Source organism: Trachypithecus francoisi, unplaced genomic scaffold, assembly GCF_009764315.1.
Source record: "Trachypithecus francoisi isolate TF-2019V2 unplaced genomic scaffold, Tfra_2.0 Lachesis_group2, whole genome shotgun sequence".
NCBI classification, from domain to species: domain Eukaryota; kingdom Metazoa; phylum Chordata; class Mammalia; order Primates; family Cercopithecidae; genus Trachypithecus; species Trachypithecus francoisi.
This window is the reverse complement of record NW_022681465.1, coordinates 66,627,322-66,648,595: the sequence shown is the minus strand read 5'-3', so window position 1 is coordinate 66,648,595 and position 21,274 is coordinate 66,627,322. Positions and strand designations below refer to the sequence as shown.

Below are 21,274 nucleotides of genomic sequence, written 5' to 3'. Positions count from 1 at the left end.
TACCACTGCACTCCAGCCCGAGTGACAAAGTGAGACCCTGTGTCAAAAAAAAAAAAAAAAAATAGCTGGGCATGGTGGCACACATGTGTAGTCCCAGCTGCTACTCGGGAGGTTGAGGTGGGAAGATCACCTGAGTCCAGTCTGCAGTGAGCCATGATCTTGCCACTGCAGTTACTGGGTAACAGTAAACCCTGTTGCATTAAAAAACAAACAAAAAAAGGAATAATTAAAATTGCTTTGTCTTTGGGGTGATTCTGTGAGGAAGTTTGTCTTTTTTTTTTTTCAATGGTACACCAAATTTAAAGACATATAAATGTCAGTAATTTCATAGGTACATAAAATGCCACAGTTTGACCTAGAAAAGTCCAACACTGTTGAGCATTAAACTTGGACTGAAGGGAAGGTCAGATTGTGTTTTGTGTGCCATGAAAGAGAAAGAAATGTTTTATCTATCAGTTACTTTGCTGTTTTACCCAAAATTGAAACACGCACACACACACAGTATGTTTTCTAAGGTACGAAAAGCACATCTAATGTGAATAACAGAAGCTGTCTATGTTTTCTTCAGATTTTTCCCACTTCATTCTTTATAACTGCAGAAATACAATATTCTGTTTCTGCCTGGTAGTGGTTCTTCTAGAAATTTAACATGACTATGTCACTTAGTCTAAAGTTAGTCATTAGTTTTATTCCTGTAACCAATAGACTTAAAATGCTTTAAACTTGATCAGTCCTCCTGATTTTGTGCTCTTGTTATATGATAGCTCAGATGTTTTTTTAACCCCATGACCAATTACTGTTGGACACAATTATTTGTTTTAAATAGTCAGTGATTGTTTAAGTTTACCTTTATATTTACCACTCTTTTTGCTCAACATTCATTCATTCTGAAATCATTTTTATTCTTAATTACATCTTTGAGAATTTCCATTAGCGTGGGTCTAAAAAACAGGTTTTTCTCTTTTTATCTTTTTTTGAGACAAGTCTCACTGTGTTTCCCAGGCTGGAGTACAATGGTGCAATTTCAGCTCACTGCAACTTCAACCTCCTAGACTCAAGCAATTCTCCCACCTCAGCCCCCTGAGTAGCTAGGATGATAGGCAAGCCACCATGCCTGGTTAATTTTTGTATTTTTTAGAGAGAGTTTCACTGTGATGCCCAGGCTGGTCTCAGACTTCCTGGACTCAAGAGATCTGCCTGCAATAGCCTCCCAAAGTGCTGGGATTACAGGTGTGAGACACCACAACCAGCCTGAGATTTTTTTTCTTAATCTTAAAATATCTTTGATTCTCCCTCCTTGAGTAGTCATCACTTAATCTCTGTAGGCAGTTTTTTCCCTCTGGCTGCTTATAAGAGTTTGTCTTTATCTTTCATGTTTATGGTTTCATTTAGATATATCTTAGTGTGAATTCTCGTTTGCTAGGGTTTCTTGGGCCTCCTGAATCTGAACATCGTTATCTTTCATTAATTTTAGGGAATCTCTGACATTGTTTTTCTATATTCTCTCCTAGTCTTTCTCTCCATTTGTGATTCCAGTTAGATGTACCACTCTTTATTTTATCTTGCAAGTATTTTAACCTCTTCAGTATTTTTCATCTCTTCCTCTCTCTGTGTGCATTCTGGATAATTTTTACAGATAATTTTCTCATTCACCAGTTTATTGCCAGCCATGTCTAATTAGTTATGCAATAACCTTTCTGAGTTCCTGACTATAATTTGTCAGTTGATTTAGTTTTAGAAGTTCATTTGGTTGTTTTTGACCCATCCATCTTGTTCCTTAGTCTGAGTTTTGACAATCTCTTATACTTCAAGTGTGCTTACATTTTGTATCCAATAATTCTAATGCCTATGGTCTTAAAATTTTTTTTTAAAATTCTGTAAATTTTTGCTTATAGTAGTGTATTTCCCTTGGGTTTTATTGTGATTTTTTTTCTTTTTTTTGAAATAGGGTCTCATTCTATCACCCAGGCTACATCCCAGTCAGCATCACTCAGGCTACACCACCCATGATTGCAGTGGTGCAGTCGTGGCTCACAGCAGCCTCAACCTCCTGGGCTCAAGCAGTCCTCCTGCGTCAGCCTTCAGGACCCACCATACCTGGCTAATTAAGACAAAAAAAAAAAATTTTTTTTTTTAAAGGCAGGGCCTTCCTTTATTGACTAGCCTAATGTCAAACTCCTGGCCTCAAGCAATTCTCCCCCTTTGACCTCCCAAAATGCCAGGGTTACAAGCATGAGCTACTGCGCCCGGCCTCTTAGGATTTTTTTGATTGAGGTTTCCTGTTTGTTGGGATATTATTTGCAGCATTTACAGAAGAATATGTATTTTGTGCCACCTGGAAGCACTGTTAGCCTAGAGTTACACAGGTTGAGTATTTTCGGGTTAGACTTGCTCAGTGGGTAAGTGTAATGCAAATATTCCAAAATCGGAAACGTCTGGTCCCATGCATTTCAGATAATAGATAGTCAGTCTGAATTAAACTAACTTCTTGGTTGGGAATTTGCCTGGTCAGATAATGTAAATTCTAGAGCCCAAACCTAGGGGAAGACTGTCTTGTACCTAAGAACTGTCAGGAAAGTCTTTTCTCTTCTTTGCCCATGCCTGGCTAATTTTTGTATTTTTTAGTAGAGACAGGGTTTTACCGTGTCTTGTGCCTAAGAACTGTCAGGAAAGTCTTTTCTGTTCTTTACCCAGAGCCAAGACTGAGCTAGGAAAAAGTTTCCTTACACTTCTCCCTTAAAGACGGAAGAAGAGCGCAATGGCTCAAGCCTGTAATCCCAGCACTTTGGGAGGCCGAAGCGGGCGGATCACGAGGTCAGGAGATTGAGACAGTCCTGGCTAACATGGTGAAACCCCATGTCTACTAAAAATACAAAAAAAATTAGCTGGGCATGGTGGGGGGGGTCCCAGCTACTCAGGAGGCTGAGGCAGGAGAATGGCGTGAACCCGGGAGGTGGAGCTTGCAGTGAGCTGAGATCATGCCACTGGACTCCAGCCTGGGTGACAGAGCAAGACTTCGTCTAACAAAAAAAAGATGGAAGAAGACTTTTTTCTAATTCACTTACTGTGGTGGTTCGTTTGGGAGCCCCAAAGTTCTGAACTGTTGCTTCCCAATTCTTCCATGTCTCTACTGAGACGGAAAGTGATATATGTATGGTAGCTTGCTGTACAAGCTGAGAGATTGGAGCCTTGGATAAGGGATATTGCAGCTGCAGACAACAGAATCGGGGCCTCCCTCAGGTCACTTATGCACTGTGCATTCTCCCTGAGAACTAACACCAACATCTGCTGGGAATCTCTGCTTTTGTACTACTTAGAGTGTGGTAGGCAGACTGGTGCTGCTCTGTGACTTCTCTTGTTACTGCCTCATAAAAGATATTTGTAGGATTATGTAAGTCAACCAACTGCTAAACATACTGTAATTGTTTGTTTTGAGACAGAGTCTCCCTCTTCACTCAGGTTGAAGTGTAGTGGTACAGTCACAGCTCACTGAAGTCTCGAACTCCTCCTAGGCTCGAGTGATCCTCCTGTCTCAGCCTCTTGAGTAGCTGGGACTATAGGCATGTACCTACATGCTAGGCTAATTTCTTTTTTTTTGAGACAGAATCTCGCTCTGTCGCCCAGGCTGGAGTGCAGTGGCGTGATCTTGGCTCACTGCAACCTTTGCCTCCTGGGTTCAAGCGATTCTCCTGCCTCAGCACCCTGAGTAGCTGGGACTACAGGCATGTGCCACCATGCCTGGCTAATTTTTGTATTTTTAGTGGGGACAGGGTTTCACCATGTTGTCCAGACTGGTCTCGAACTCCTGACTTCAGGTGATCTGCCCACCTCGGCCTCCCACAGTGCTGGGATTATAGGTATGAGCCACTGCACTTGGCCACACAGAGGTTTTTAATTTTGATGTCTCATTTGTCTATTTTTAATTTTTTACCTGTGCTTTTGGTGTCACATCCAATAAATCATTGCCAAATTTAATGTCATGAAGCTTTTTCCCCTGTGTTTTCTACTAAGAGTTGTATAGTTTTAGCTGTTACATTTAGATCTTTCATCCATTTTGAGTTAATTTTTGTGTATTTTGTGAGGTGAAGCTCCAGCTTTTTTCCTTTTCATGTGGATATCCAGTTTTCCTAACACCATTTGTTGAGAAGACAACCCATTGAATGGTCTTGGCATCCTTGTCAAAAATTATTTGACTGTATATGCAAGGCTGTATATCTGGGTCTTCTGTTGTATTTCATTGGTCTATTCCTGAGACCAATTTGGCTATTCCTGAGATTCCACAGGAATTTTAGGATAGATTTCTTTTCTGGCAAAAAAAAAATCACTGGGATTTTTATAGGAATTGCATTGAATCTTTAGATCACTTTGGATAGTATTAACATCTTAACAGTAGTTTGCCTTCTAATCCATAAACATGGGATGTCTTTCCATTTATTTGTGTCTTTAAATCTTTCAGCAGTGTTTTGTAGTTTTTAATATACACATTTTTCAACTCCTTGGCTAGGTTTATTCATAGGATTTTTTTGTTTTGTTTTGTTTTTTCGTTTTTCTTTTCCTTGTTTTTTTGTTTTGTTTTGTTTTTTTGTTTTTTTTGAGACAGAGTCTTGCTGTGTTGCCCAGACTGGCATGATTATGGCCACCTGCAGCCCTGACCTCCTGGGCTCAAGTCCTCCCATCTCAGCCACCCAAGTAGCTGGGACTACACGCACATGTCACCATGCCCTACTAATTTTTTTTTGTATTTTTTGTACAGATGAGGTCTCACTATATTGTCCTCCCACCGTAGCCTCCGAAAGTGCTAGGGTTACAGGCGTGAGCCAGCCACAGTGCCTGGCCCAAGTTTTTTATTCTTTTTGATGCTATTGTAAGTGGAATTGTTTTCTTAATTGTCTGTTTATTGTTAACATATAGGAATGCAACTGATTTTTGTATCCTATAACTTTGCTTATTTCGTTTATTAGTTCTAACAGTTTTTTGTGGAGTGTTTAGTGTTGTCCATGTATAAAATGATGTCATCTGTGAACAAATGGCTTGATCTTTTCAATTAGGATGCCCCTTTTTTTTTTGAAAGAGTGTTTCTTTGTTGTCCAAGCTGGAGTGCAGTGGCACAATCTCAGCTCACTGCAACCTCCGCCCCCTCAGTTTTTAAGCAATTCTCCTGCTTCAACCTTCCAAGTAGCTGGGGCTACAGGCACATGCCAGCATATGTGGCTAATTTATTGTATTTTTATTAGAGACGGGGTTTCATTGAGTTGGCCAGGCTGGTCTCGAACTCCTGGACTGAAGTGATCCACCTGCCTTGGCCTCCCAAAGTGCTGTGATTACAGGTGTGAGCCACCAGCACCTGGCCTAATTGGATGCCTTTTATCTTTCCTGCCTTGTTGCTTTGGCTGGAACTTAAGTACTATGTTGAATAGAAGCAGTAAAAGCATGCAGCTTTGTCTTCTTCCTGATCTTAGAGGAAAAGCTTTCAGTGTGTCATCATTGAGTGTGAGGTTAGCTATGGGCTTTTCATAGTTTTTATTATATTGAGGTTGTTTCCTTCAATTCCTAGTTGGTTGAAGTTTTTTTTGTTTGTTTTTAATTGTGAAAGGATGTTGACTCTTGTCAAATGCTATTGAGATGATACTTGGGTTTTGTCCTTCATTTTATTAATGGGTACTACATTGATTTATATGTTGAACTTGTCACCATATTTTAAACTGTTTAAGAAAACAAGTGTTGTGGAGAGTGGATGTGATGGATAAAAGCACATACACACTGGGGCCACACTGCTTAGGTTCTGGCTTTTGCTCTGCCACTTACTAGTGATTTCATGATATCTTGGGTTTAGATTAAATAATTTTCTGCTAGGTTTCTATTAATTATAAACCTTACTTTGCTGTAATCAGTAGTTTTTATCAATCAATTAAGCAATTTCATTTTCCTGTTGCACGATAGAAACTTTTTGTGTAAAGGGATAATAAATAGAGACCGAGAAAATGAGTGGTGAATAACCATTATAGACTCCAAGTTAATGGTCTGCATCATGGAATGAAGATTCTCAAACTTGTGAGTTTCAGGATTCCTATAGCAGTTCTAATTATTCAGAACCCCAGAGTTTTTGTTTATTTGGGTTATATTGATATTTACTATATTAGAAGTAGGCTTGGTGCAGTGGCTCACACCTGTAATCCCAGCACTTTGGGAAGCCGAGGCGGGTGGATCACCTGAGGTCAGGAATTTGAGACCAGCCTGGCCAACGTGGTGAAACCTGTCTCTACTAAAAATACAAAAATTAGCCAGAAGGTGGCAGCTGCCTGTAATCCCAGTTACTCAGGTGGCTGAGGCAGGGAGCACTGCTCGAACACAGGAGAGGCGAAGGTTGCAGTGAGCTGAGATTGTGCCACTGCACTCTAGCCTGGGCAACAGAGTGAGACTCTGACTCAGAAAGACAGAATAAAACTATTACACATTAAACAAAAATATGTTTATGAAAAATTAGTTTCAAAAACAGATGAGAGGCGTTGTTTTACATTTTTACAAATCTTTTTAATGTGTTAAATTAAGAATATTGATTCTAAAAAATTTGCTTTTGCATTCAGACTGTTGCAGTAAATTATTTGGATTAAAATATACGAAGGCAGCGTCGCGCAGTGTCGCTTCACACCAGTGTATAATTAAAAAGAGAACAACCTTGTGTGGACCTCCTGAAAGAGTCTCTCAGGAACCCTTAGGGGAGTCCCTGGATCACATTGAAAACCACTGTTGTATACAAGTTAAAAACTCTGACCTTCAAAGCATTCTGGTTTTATTTCTTTTGGTACTAACCTCCACATCACTGAATAGTATTCCTCTTTTGCTATTTTGAAATTTATCAACTTTATGCATATATTTTTATTTCCTACAATCACAGTTTAGGACTACATTGCATGTGCTCTCTTCTCATTTCTCCTCTTCCCAAATTCAGACTATTTCTGTTAATTTAGACAGTATACTCCATTTCTAGTTCCATCAAAGCTAGACAGTATATCAGTACTCTGTACTTTTTAAGAATTCTTGAAACTCTTGTGCTTCACTTCTCTTTCCCTACTTCACTCCCCAACTTAATGTATACTCTTATTTGTGATAATGTTTACATTATGTTCTATAATCATAGTTTATCTTCTCTAATTTAGATTGATTCTAAAACTTTACAGCAAAAACTTATATCACTAGTATTTATTGTGGAGCCTAGTACCATTCTATGATTATGATTTCTACTGTGTTCCATTTTACAATCCTATACCGCTTATTAGAAAATCTTCCTAGGCTCAAGTTCAAATGGATTTTTTCCTTTTTTTCATACCATACTGATTACTCAACTATAAAGGCTTTTATTGGGATCATGCCTTTCTTGAGCAGTTTGCATTTCCTGAATTCATTCATTACCTTTTTTTTCTTAATCATGTTGTCATTTATTAAAATTTGTCTAGGCTGCCTGTCTACTGGCTCTGTGCCCAGTCCCCTGTTTTTCTGGATATCTTTGAGAGGCTTCTGTCGTTCCTCTAATTCCAATCTATACTCACTGCTCTCTGGGCCTGCTGCCACAGCTGCTGACCTAGGCTTTCATCTTTTTGCAGGATCCCGTGTTTTCTTGGTTTACTTTTTGTTTTAGCTGGAATACATCTTCAGGTAGCTTCCTAAGAAAAGATGTTATAGTAAGTAAACTCCTTCCATCCTTGAATGGTTAAAAAAATCTTTATTCTGCCTCCATAGTTTGGCTGGGTACAAAATTCTACGTTGGTAATCATTTTCCCTTGATTTTTGAAGATAATACCTTGTCTTCTAGCTCTAGGGTTACCAGTAAAAAGTCTAATTTTCATTTAGTTGCTGGTGCCCAGTTTTTCCCTCTCTGGAGACAGGATATTTTTGTCTTGAAAAGTAAAATGCTATGTCTCTAGGTTTAGTTTATTCACTCTGTTTTGCTGTCTGTGAGCTTTTTGAATTTGAAAACATGGTTCCCCTCAGGAGTGGGAAATTTTATTTCTTAATTTTTTTGATCTGTTTTTTTCTTTTCTATCATTCCTTCAGGCTGGACATTGGGCCTCCTAGACTTATCCTTTTATATTTTTCATGTATTTATCTTGTCAATTTCCCAACTTCTCTTCTAGGTAGTATAAAGTTCTTGTTTTATAGATACAAATTGAATTTTTGAAAATTCTTATCTGTTGTCTTCATGTGTTCATTTCCCACATGGTCATTCTTGCTTGTTTTGCAGTTTATAATAGGCTTTCTTCAGATATGTGGTGATTTGTGTTGTCTGTTGATTTTTAAAAACTTTTTTTAAATTAAAAAAAATTTTTTGAGACAGAGGTCTCACTCTGTTGTCCAGGCTGGAGTGCAGTGTTGTGATCTCAGCTCACTGCAACCTCTGCCTCCTGGGCTTAAGTGATCCTCCTGCCTCAGCCACCCAAATACCTGGGACTACAGATGCATGCCACCACACGTGACTGATTTTTGTATTTTTTGTAGAGATGGAGTCTCACTGTGTTGCCAAGTCTGGTCTCAAACTCAAGATCCAGCCTTTTTGGCCTCCCAGAGTGCTGGGATTACAGGTATTCGTGGCCAACTTGACTGTTATTTTTTTAAGCAATAAGATTGCCTGGAAGTCTTGAAAGTTTTATCTTTTGTACTGTGTCCCTGGCTCATTTTTTTTTTTTTTTTTGTAAATAGGAGCTGGCCATTTCTTGAGTAAGAATGTAGGTTGTGTGTACTCTGTAATAATTGCTTACATACTTTGTTTTCCTGTTTCTCCTCAGGGAAAGTACTCTTCCATTTATGTCTGACGCTTGAAGTGTTTCTTGGCTTCTTTTTCTTTTTTTTTTTTTTTTTTTTTTTTTTTTTTGAGACAACTTTTACTCTGTCATCCAGGCTGGAGTGCAGTGGCATAATCATGGTTTACTGCAGCCTCAACCTCCTCTGCTCAAGCGATCCTCCTACCTCGGCCTTCTGACTAGCTGGAACTACAGGCACACATTACCATGTGTGGCTAATTTTTTAAAAATTTTCTGTAGAGATGGGGTCTTTCTACATTGCCCAGGCTGGTCTCAAACTCTTGACTTCAAGCAGTCCTCCTGCCTTGGCCTCCCAAAGTGCTGGGATTACAGGTGTCAGCCACCGTGCTCAGCCTTTCTCATGCTTTTGGTAGAAGATATGGTTCCAGTCCAGATGATGGGTAGGGACCTGGCTATACAGAGCAGAGTTAGACAATGCCAGAGATGTGTAAATAGCAATTGCTAAATCCACTGGCATCTTTTTCATATGGTTCCTGGGACTGGTAACTGTATAATTTATTGTTCAAACTGAGACACATAGGAGAGTGAAAAGTGCTGAAAGTAATAATTCCACCGGTATTATTAATGCAGTAATACTGTAATGCAGTAGGCATTAACCAGAACATACAGTCATTCCTTCTTGAGTCTATGGACATTTAGGGTGAGGATCAGAGGCAGTATAAGAAATTGCCTGCCTGGTTGACTCAACATTCGCATCCTATTCCCACCTGCTTTTTGTCTAATAGGACATGTTTTGAGGACAGATACTAGATAAGGAGCAGTGGGATGAATAGAAAGTCTTTTATATAACCGAAATTACTCTTGAGTGGTATAGTCTGGATGTATTTAATCTTATCCTATTAGTAAATGTTAAATACACGTTTCACAGACCTGTTATATTTTAAATTTTTTTTTTTTTTCAGTTCTAGGAATTTGAAAAAGTATGACATGTTACTGTCATTTTTGTACAGATACGGAGTTGTTCCTAGAAAATGTTATTCCCAAACAAGTTTTTCACTGTTTTAATGTAAACTTTTCTTTTCCTGTCATATTGACATATATGTAGAAAGTGTTAGTTTTATATCAAAATATGGAAACCTCATCCAAATAGAAATTATACAAGTTTCTTTGGACTCTGTTCTAAGTTTTTTTGTTTTTTGTTTTTTGTTTTCTTTTTCATATTGGACTGAAATCTGCCACCCTGTAACTTCCAACTATTGGTTCTAGTTCTGTTCTCTGGAGCAGCATGGAGTAAGTGTCTTCTATTAGAAGGCATCTATCACCTTTTCTAGACTGAATTTCTCCAGGTGTCCTCCCCTTTTTATATGAAGTTAAAACCCATATTTCTGACCTTCACATTGATTCCCTTTGGAATCTTCTAATCTAATATAAACATCCTAGTTTATCAGTGTTTTCCGTAATACAGTTAAAATATAGCCCCAAATTTTAATTCTATACTGTATTTCTATGGCAGTGTGCACACCAGTGCAGAATACCTTGCACTGTAGCCCATTAATCAGAGACTGAGTTAATTAGTGTAGCTTCAACTTTTTTTTTTTTCTTTTTCTTAGCTATTCTCAGTTGTCGGCTCATACTAAAATGTGGTCAGCTAAAACCTACCAGCTAAATAACTGTTGGGGCTGTACTTTTTCTAGTAGGTGTTTCTGCCTTAGTAATAGCTTTATCAAGTGGAATTGAGTGTATTATTCAGAAAACCTAGAACAAGAAATACACTTTTATATGTTAACATCTGTAGGCCTTTGGTTTTAGTGATACAGTCTTTCAATTTAAAAGTTAAAATAAACATATTGCTCTAAGAATTTTAGCTAGAAATTCATTTGATTGTTGTTTTGGAAAATGTTTTTGTCTTTGAGGTTTAAATGGTTTTAATTGCAAAGCATCTGACTTATGTCTTTTACAAAGCATGCTATTATATTTTTAGAAGTAACTTTGTATAATGAAATGCTCCCTGTAAGCTGGAACATGTATCTAAAATAATAGATACTCCATTGTAGGTTTTGTACCCTAGAACAGGACTTCTCAACCCTCAACACTATTGACATACTTTAAATAACTCTTTGTTATGCACGGCTGTCCTGTGCATTGTAGGATGTGTAACAGTATCCCTGGCCTCTATCCACTAGATGCCAGTAGCTCATATATCACCACCTCCTCTGCAGTTTGATCATCCAAAATATATGCAGATATGGCCGTATGTCCCCTGGGGGAAAAATTCCCCCAATTGAATATCACTGTCCTAAAGCAACAGAAGTTTTTTTTTAATCAGCTAGTCAGTAGTTTCTACCTTAAATTTCTTTCTGTAATTGGGCTAGAATAGAATATTTTTCTTCTGATTTCTTTGTAGAGATTTGTAAAACTACAACATAATAAAGAACTTTACATGTAACGAACACTGAAGTTCCTAATTTGGTCAGTTTTTTCTTTTCTTCCTATTACTGTTTTTTATTCTAGTTTTTAATTCCTGTTAATGTGATACAATCTATGATCTGAAACGTGTGACTACATAATGTTATTGAGATTAAAGAATGAAAATTACAGAACACTAATAAATATGATATTGAATAGGAAGTTTATTGAGTTCAAATGCTTGACCTTTTGTGGTCCAAGATTAAATTACTTAAAAATGTGCTTTTTATTTCAGTTGATAAATAGCTTTTAATTGAAGTTGATTAACTCCTGGATATTAAAATTGTATTATATTTATTCTTGTACTCCACAATGTAGCCAGCAGCCAGCTTCGGGTGTAGCCTATTCTCATCCAACTACAGTTGCTAGCTACACTGTCCATCAGGCTCCAGTAGCTGCTCACACAGTTACTGCCGCCTATGCACCAGCAGCCGCCACAGTTGCAGTTGCCAGGCCTGCTCCAGTAGCTGTTGCAGCTGCTGCAACAGCTGCTGCTTATGGAGGCTACCCCACTGCACACACAGCAACTGACTATGGTTATACTCAGAGACAACAAGAAGCACCACCACCACCACCCCCAGCTACTACACAAAACTACCAGGTAAGAAAACTACTGGTTTTGGTAGACTTACCGTGCAGATTTCTTTGTCCTCAGTGTATAATGTAATGCCCTAGCCATTGCTTCTCAAACTTGGGGCTTCCAAAATACGCATGTACTGATAGAGAAAAGTAAACGAGTATTCCTTGGTAGTTTGGGGACATACCAACCATTAAGATTCCTTGCTGACCGGGCGCGGTGGCTCACACCTGTAATCCCAGTACTTCGGGAGACTGAGGTGGGCGGATCATCTGAGGTCAAGAGTTCAAGACCAGCGTGTCCAGCCCCGTCTCTACTAAAAATACAAAAATTAGCCAGGTGCAGTGGTGCGCACCTGTAGTCCCAGCTACTCGGGAGACCACAGCACGAGAATCACTTGAATCCAGGAGGCAGAGATGCAGTGAGCCAAGATCATGCCATTGTATTCCAGCCTGGGTGACAGAGCGAGACCCTGTCTCAAGAAAAAAAAAAAAATATTCCTGGCAATGAGCTTTGTATTAATAATCCTTCTTCCCACCCCCTCTGTCTATTTGACTCTATTATTTATAGCTGTCTGTTAAAAACTTTTACATTAATTGCTAATTAAATATTTCATTGTTTACCCCAAGTTTGTTTGTTTGTTACTGTTTTAACTGAAGACATAGAAAAGACTTCCCTTGTTTATATTAGGGCATTATTCATCTGGAACACAGGTATGTCTCTTATTTTGAGAATATTTTGAGAACAGGACAAGCATATTACATGTTTTCTTCTTGAAACTTAGCAAAGGTGGAAATTCTGTCCCCTTTACATTTATCCTGTAAATGTAAACATCCTGTAAAGATGTTCTTTTTTAATACATATTATAACAAAAATTGATCATGCTCTTATTCATCCAGTTGCCTCTTATTCAGTCTTACAGGAATTCTACATTCTCTTTATTATGTTTGAAAACAGTACTAGATTACTACTTGCTTTAATCTGTTTTTTTGCTTGTTTGCTTTCGGGATCTGTTTTTTAAACTTTGATCTTTCTGAACTTTCCCTGGTTTTGCTATATTCTTTCTAAAGCATGGGAATTTATGCAGTAAAAAATTGAAATGTGAATCAAAAATATTAGTATTTGCTATTAATGAAATGAAATTCCTTTTGAGGTGTGATTGTTTATGCCCAGAGACAGAATATAATAAATTTTGTTGTTTTTAATAGTGTCTGTGAAACCCAGTGTTTTCTGGGCCCTTCCTGCTTCTTCAGCCATTTCACCTACATACCTTTCTACCCCTCTTTACTTCATGAACTGCCAGAATTCGCTCAGCTCACCTTGATCTTTCTTGAAAAAGAAGTACTGAAAAGAAAGCTGGAGCAATTACAAAGCTTAGTAACACAAGTGTTCTTTTGTAATATTGTGGGATCCATCTTTAAGGCAAAACTGCCATACATTTTTTAATAAAATTAATTTTTTCTTAAGTATTATTTTGAAATGTTTTGGTGATTGTTCTGATTGTAAAAGTTCAACGTGCTGCTTGAAATGCTTTTGATATTATTATTTTTTTCTTCTCTTTTTTTTGAGACAGAATCTTGCTCTGTTGCCTAGGCTGGAGTGCAGTGGCGTGATCTCAGCTCACTGCAAGCTCCATCTCCCGGGTTCCTACCTTTCTCCTACCTCAGCCTCCCAAGCAGCTGGGTCTACAGGCACCCGCCACCATGCCCTGCTAATTTTTTGTATTTTTAGTAGAGACAGAGTTTCACCGTGTTAGCCTGGATGGTCTTGATCTGCTGACCTCGTGATCCGACTGCTTCGGCCTCCCAAAGTGCTGGGATTACAGGCATGACCCACCGCGCCCGGCCTTGATACTATTTTAATGAAGTACAAACTGAATCTTCTGTGTATTTAATTTGATTATTTTATGTTTAGGTCCGTCATGAGACTACGTATTTAGTGTTTTGTTTTCCTTTATTGCACTTTTATACAGTAAGTATATTTTTTCCTTCCTCTAGTCTCATAGCAAGATTTTCTTTCATTCCTTTTCTTTAGGATTCATACTCATATGTAAGGTCCACAGCTCCTGCTGTAGCTTATGATAGTAAGCAATACTACCAACAACCAACAGCAACTGCTGCTGCTGTAGCTGCCGCTGCCCAACCTCAGCCTTCTGTTGCTGAAACTTACTATCAGACAGGTGGGTTTTCTTAACCTACATAGTTTCTTTGTAAACTATTGAAGTATATGACTTACTCTATTTTTTAATGAAGATAAGCTTTTGAGTACATCTAAATTCGTATCACATCATCTTAGGAGGCAGGTTCTAGACATGTCCTACTAAATGCCTTAGAGTCACAATTCATAATCATGCCTTTCTCTCCTGGAAATGTACTCCATTTCTGGACTTTCAGCCCACAATTCCGTTCCTGCTGAAATAAGGTGTACAAAAGAAGCTGTGATGATAACTTTTGAACACATTTTTATCTTTGCCAGAAATGCCCAGAATATATGATATTGCCAACAAACAGCCTTTGTAACCAGTGGAGACTCTTTAATGGGCCCATATTTTTAATTAATCTTCCTCTGATCTCTAATGACAGTTGGTTCTGTTATCAGCCACCAATCATGTTAAATACAATATCTAGAATGGTTCAAATCTAGGAAGCGTTTTGTTTGCAAAGAAACCTGTGTATTTATAGACTTTAAAAGATGGATTTTTTTGAGAGAGAGAGATTTGATAATTTTTAAAACAAAGCTTTTGAAAAGTGGGCAATTCCTTTAATTTTTTTTTTCAAGGCTGTGAGGGTCTGGGTGGAGCCTTGGATTGGAAGAGAGTAGAATTGGCTTCCAGTACTGGCTTTACTGCTAATGTGGGCAGGTGATTTTTTTTACTTCTCATATCTCTGTTATCTTATCTGTAAATGAGGTAGTTGACCCAAATTTCAGTAGGACCCCTTCTAGTTCTAAAATTTTATGAGTCCCTTAAAAGTGGTTTTAACATGTTTTGAATTATAGTGACTATCTGACTATTCCTGAGGTCTCTTTTTCTTTTGAGGTGGAGTTTTACTCTTGTCGCCCAGGCTGGAGTGCAATAGTGCGATCTTGGCTCGCCACAACCTTGGCCTCCTGGGCTCAAGCAGTTCTCCTGCCTCAGCCTCCTGAGTAGCTGGGATTACAGGCCTGAGCCACCGTGCCCGGCCTTGTGGTCTCTTCTCTATTGATTTCTGTGTATAAAGATCTGTAGTAAACTTCCTGTTGAATTACCAAGCTTAGGTTGTGCTTGAGTGCTGAATTATCTAAGAGAAGATCTTGATTTAGTCTAACTCTGGTATTGACTGTGACTTTTGTAAGTTATTTAGCTCTTGGATATTAGTGTCATCTCTATAAAGTATTATCTTTTTGTGTTACGTGGATCAAATTTCATAAGCAGGTAAGTTCTGCTTGAGATAAAAGTTCTATTTGGGAGGCTGAGGTGGGAGGATCGCTTGAGTCCAGGAGTTTGAGGTTGCAGTGAGCCATGATCACACCATCATAGTTCAGCCTGGGCAACAGAGTGGGACCTTGTCTCAAAAAAAAAAAAAGTTCTAAGGTACCTTTACTTAACTGAACATAAAATGAGCTTGGCCCGTTGATTTTGGGCCTTTTTCAGAGATAACATTTATGTCCTTTAGTGATCATTTACAAGTGATTATTTATTTAGTGATAAGCCTTCTAAGACTCTTTCAAAATACACATTGTTTTGAGTATGTCAGGCAGCAAAGAAGTTCAACAGATATCAGTGGCAGCCATTTAGGAATAGCTGCATTCAAGTTACTGACATTTGAAAAATTACGTAGTTCCTTGTTAGATTGTAGTTCACTATGGAAAAAATCAGTTAAAATGCAGTGAATGGAATATGAACAAATTTCATATGATTAAACATTGAAGTTTTTACTGTGAATTGAAATATTACGTTGTAACTCATTCTATCCTGTTTCCAGTATTAAACCTAACTGAAGTCGACTGTCTAGCGCGCGTGCGCGCACACACACACACACACACACACACACCCCTTTTTTTTCAGAAAACCTTGTTTACTGGTAACACTGCTGTTTCAGTTAGTTGTACATTTTGCCAAAATAATCATTTTGGAAATACATAGAAAGCATTTGGCAGAAGATAGTATATTAATTTATATATTCTGTTCGTATTGGTAATAAGAGTTTTATACCTTTTGCTAAGGAGAAATTGCTGGCCTAAAATTTATAGTTAATGATGTTTGTACCTATTCTTTCCAGCTTTTAAGGATACTAGTACAGTAACTATAGTGGCTTACTCTTCTAATTGTCTGATGTCTCTTTCCCACTTCAGCCCCTAAAGCAGGTTATAGCCAAGGTGCAACTCAGTATACTCAAGCCCAGCAAACTCGACAAGTGACAGCCATAAAACCAGCCACACCAAGTCCAGCTACCACTACTTTCTCTATCTATCCTGTATCCTCCACCGTACAGCCAGTAGCAGCTGCGGCTACTGTGGTGCCATCCTATACTCAGAGTGCTACTTACAGTACCACAGCAGTTACTTATTCTGGTAAGACTGATAAACTGTGTTTAAATGAGTAAACAAATTAGGAAGAGACCTAGTAGAAACTCTCTTGATTGTCTATGAAATTACCTTATTCCCAATAATAGAAATTAAATTAATTGATAAATGTAGGTACATAATATGACTGTACTGTAAATTGTATGCTTTTTTGGGGGGTGATGGTAAGAGAAGATCTTAGAATAATATAAAATGTTCTTGGGGAGTTTAAAGCTCATTATGAGTATGAGTCTTGGGCTTAGCATTGCAATTAAAGGAAGAGTAACACCCAGTTTTCTACAGGATTGTTTCCTGCTTTTCCAAATGAAATTGAAAACTCAAGGTTAATACCCAGAGAATACCACAGACAAATTATTTCTGTTTATTTTGGCCCTCGAAGAGCTATTTCTTTATTATCAGAAATAATTCATCATGGAAATGTTGGGTAGCCCTTTCTAATCATCCATAAGATGGTGGTTATGTAACACACCTCTCTTGGAAGAACAGAGTAGCTTTATTTTTCTTCAATAATTATATATTTCTCCCAGAGAGGTACAATGGCTAAAACCTTATTGTGTCCACTGCTGTTGCCAATTTCTAGCTGAGGAAGTTTGCATTATCACAGTGATTAAGATCACACATTGCCTTTTTTGTAGATACTCAGCTTTTGTATTCCTCCCAGAAGATATGCTGTGAATAACACTTTTTTATTTCTCAGAGATTTTTTATCTCTTACTCTAGGGTGCTAGGGATACAATGATGAATTAGGCATGCATGGAGTGTTTGGGAACTGCAGTTCATTGTGGCTGGAATACAGGATATTCATGGGGTAAATGTCAGTAGATGAGGCTAGAAGTGTCACTATGTAAAGCCATGTGTGCTCTGTTATGGTGTGTGTCTTTATCTTGTGGGCAGAAAGGGAGCTGCAGAGGCTATATTAAGAAATGGAGCGGTATGAGCAGGTTTGTAAGTTAACCGGACAACCACGTGAAAATGAATTGAATGAGGAGACAATATTGTCTGAGAACTCTGGCTGGAGTGGTGAATGATGAGGACCTGCTCATCATTCACCAGTATGAATGATGGTAGAAAGACATTTTATAATCTGTTAAAGGCATAGTACAGGAGATTCCTTATTTAGGAGAGAAATCTTTTGTTAAGATCTCAAGAAAATACTGAATTTATTATTCCTAGATCTGTCATTTCAGATTTCTCAGCCGGGCATGGTGGCTCACGCCTGTAATCCCAGCACTTTGGGAGGCTGGGACGGGTGGATCACAAGGTCAGGAGATTGAGACCATCCTGGCTAACACAGTGAAACCCCATCTCTACTAAAAAAAAAAAATAGAAAAAATTAGCCGGACGTGGTGGCGAGCGCCTGTAATCCCAGCTACTTGGGAGGCTGAGGCAGGAGAATGGCGTGAACCCAGGAGGCAGAGCTTACAGTGAGCCAAGGCTGCGCCACTGCACTCCAGCCTAGGCAACAGAGCAAGACTCTGTCTCAAAAAAAAAAAGATTTCTCAGATACAACTTGTCTGTCTCTCCCTTTTTGGTTGACTAATTATAATTGTAACTAGGATTATATTACTACAATGAAATCTGATTGGACACTTTTTTTTTTAAATGTCCGCGTTATCTTCAACAAAATAGGAAGTTCCAGAGTAGCCTTTCCTATTCATTGTTTCTCTCTTACATGTGCTTCCTTTCCTTTCTCTTTTCTCTCTCTAGTTGCTTATACAGTACGAAGATAATTTTTATTTACATAAGTAGTATATTATTATTTAAAAATTAGAAACTTTTTTTTAGAAAGAGAAAAAATGTTAAACCACTAGATTTCTACTTCTAGACACTAATTGTCATTAACGTTTTAGTGCATGTCTCTGTCTACTTCCATGGAATATACATGTATAAATACGGTTTATAAAAATGCATTTGTCTTTTTTTTTTTTTTTTTTTTTTGAGACAGAGTCTCACTCTGTCACCCAGGCTGGAGTGCAGTGGCCGGATCTCAGCTCACTGCAAGCTCCGCCTCCCGGGTTTACGCCATTCTCCTGCCTCAGCCTCCCGAGTAGCTGGGACTACAGGCGCCCGCCACCTCGCCCGGCTAGTTTTTTTTTTTTTTGTATTTTTTAGTAGAGACGGGGTTTCACCGTGTTAGGATGGTCTCGATCTCCTGACCTCGTGATCCGCCCATCTCGGCCTCCCAAAGTGCTGGGATTACAGGCTTGAGCCACCGCGCCCGGCCAAAAATGCATTTGTCTTATATGTGCTATTCTGTAAACTGCTTTATTGTTACTGTGATTGCCTTTCATGTCACTAAGTATAGATATATACCTTTGATTAATGTTTTTCCCCAACTTTTTATATCAGGTTTTTATTTTTATTTTTTAATTTTATTTTATTATTATTTTTTTGAGGTAGAGTCTCACTCTGTCGCCTAGGCTGGAGTGCAGTGGCGCGAGCTCGGCTCACTGCAACCTCTGCCTTTCGGATTTAAGTGATTCTCCTGCCTCAGCCTCCCAAGTAGCTGGGACTATAGGCGTGCGCCACCATGCCTGGCTAATTTTTGTATTTTTACTAGAGACAGGGTTTCACCATGTTGGCCAGGCTGGTCTGGAACTCCTAACCTCAAGTGATCCACCCTTCTTGGCCTCGCAGAGTGCTGGGATTACAGTACAGTCATGAGCCACCATGCCCGCCCCAGAAAATTTTAATTCTGCAGAAAAGTGGGAAAAAAAAGTTCCAAGAACTACTTTTTGTGCCATTCACCTAGGTTCACCAATTAATAATTTTTCAAATTTCCTTTATCTCTTCTTTCTCTTAAAGGCTATTTTCAAATGGCTCAGCAATATGTTTTATAAGCAATATGCTTTATAAATTGTAGATGACATGGTACTTTGCCCTGAACTCTTCAGAAGGTATTTCTCAAGAATAAGGACATTCTTTTTATGTAGCCACAATGGCAACATTATGAAAAGGAATTGAACATGGATACTATACTGTCTAATACATAAATTTATCCAGTTGTCCAGAAATGTATTTTATGGCTGGGCTTTGTATGTATTTGATGTATGTATGTTTGTGCTTGTGCTTTGTTTTGAAATTTAGAATCCAGTCAAGGATCATGGATTGTATTTGGTTGCCATTCTTTGTTAGTTTGCTTTAATGTAGAACAGTTCATTATTTTTATCTTGTCTCTCATGGTAGTGACATTTTTGAAGTGTTCAGGCCAGTTGTCTTGTAGAATATCCCATATCTGGATTTATCTGATGATTTATGTTTAGATTCAGGTAACATTTTAGACAAGAAAATTACTTGACCAGCCTTCCATTTCATCACATCAGAAGCATGTAATAAGTAATGTTCATTTATTCCTTATTGATGCTGGCTTTACTGGTTAAAGCTGTGCCTATCAGATCTCTCCGTTACAAAGATACCTTTTTCCTTTGTAATGAACAAGTAATCTGTGGGCCTGTTGCTCAGCTGTCTTTCACCCTGTGGTGGTAGATCCTTTGAAAACTGAATGAGTTTCTACAGTGGTAGTTGCAAAACCCTCTCACATTGATTCTTAGGCATTCTTCTCTAGAGTCCCCTCGTTCCACTTCTTTTTTTGTTGTTGCTGTGAACTTGCTCATTTTTATTCAGTGTACAGTCGTCCCTTATATCCATGGGAGATTGGTTCCAGAGCCCCGATTAATACCAAAATTTGTGGATCCTCAAGTCCCATATATAAAATGACATAATATTTACCTCTAACATACAGCCTCTTAAATATGTCAAATTATCTCTAGATTACTTGCAATACCTAATACCATGTAAGTGCTATGTAAATGGTTGTTAAGCTGTGGTGAGTTTTTGTATTATATTAATTTTATATTCCTCCCACCCCTAATTTTTTTTTTTTTTTTTTTGAGATAGTGTCTCACTCTGTTGCCCAGGCTGGGATGCGGTGGCACAATCTCAACTAACTGCAACCTCTGCCTCCCAGGTTCAAGCGATTCTTATACTTCAGCCTCCCAAGTAGCTGGGATTACAGGCATGTACCACCATACCTGGCTCGTTTTTGTATTTTTAGTAGAGACAGGGTTTTACCGTGGTGGCCAGACTGGTCTCAAACTCCTGACTTCAGGTGATACACCTACCTCGGCCTCTCATAGTGCTGGGATTACAGGGATGAGCCACCGTACCTGCCTCCGAATATTTTCAGTTCATGGTTGATTGAATCCATGGTCGCTGAACCGATGGATACAGAGAGCGACTATATTATAATCTGTTACTCTCATTGCTGTCTTTGAGGCTCACACAGTTTTAAAATTGCCCAGTGGGATCCGCTCAACCAGCTCCTGAGTCTTTTTGACATATTCTCATTCTTCTTTGAGCACATCTTTTCTTTTTGCCACTGAGGGTTGTTACAGATACACTTTGAGCTTTCCCTGCCCTAAAGTCACAGTCAGCCATGTCACAAAGGAGCCATGACTTCTTGTAAATGCCAGGGGTATTTAGAAACGATTCTGATGGTCACAAAATATTTTATTGTATGGATGTAATATATTTTAAAGTGCGTATTTGAGGACATTTAGTTGTATATGAGACAGAAACTGGAAACAGCACTAGGCAGAACATCCTTACATGTAAAGATTTGTACATTTGCCCACTTGTTTCCCTAGGATAAATTTCTAGTTGTGAAACTGTTAAAAGAGTATCTGCTTTTTAAAGACTATGTGATACACAGTCCAGAGTTGCCAAATCAGAGAAACCATTGTTAAGGCTTCTGAATTCTATATCTGCAATTTTTGGCAGCTACAATTTTGGTTAGCTATTCTCTTTATCTTAATGAGTTCTAGAATATTGCTCCCTACTAAATGATGACTTGTAGTGTGATGAATTTACTGCTGAAATGTTTTGTTTGTTTATTTGTTTCTGGTATTATACA

At 38.4% G+C, this 21,274-nt stretch overlaps 1 protein-coding gene across 3 annotated transcripts in view; it reads left to right on the top strand.

Annotated features, from left to right (window-relative positions):
* ZFR (zinc finger RNA binding protein) overlaps positions 1 to 21,274 on the top strand; it is a 91,320-nt gene that overhangs the window by 14,072 nt on the left and 55,974 nt on the right. For 2 of the 3 annotated variants that reach the window (XM_033179290.1, XM_033179289.1), the window contains 3 exons: positions 11,541 to 11,823; positions 13,834 to 13,978; positions 16,132 to 16,350. In XM_033179290.1, coding sequence (XP_033035181.1) covers positions 11,541 to 11,823; positions 13,834 to 13,978; positions 16,132 to 16,350 — 647 coding nt within the window. Of the gene's footprint in view, positions 1 to 10,022; positions 10,047 to 11,540; positions 11,824 to 13,833; positions 13,979 to 16,131; positions 16,351 to 21,274 lie in introns of all 3 variants that reach the window. The other variant, XM_033179287.1, reaches the window with a different exon arrangement.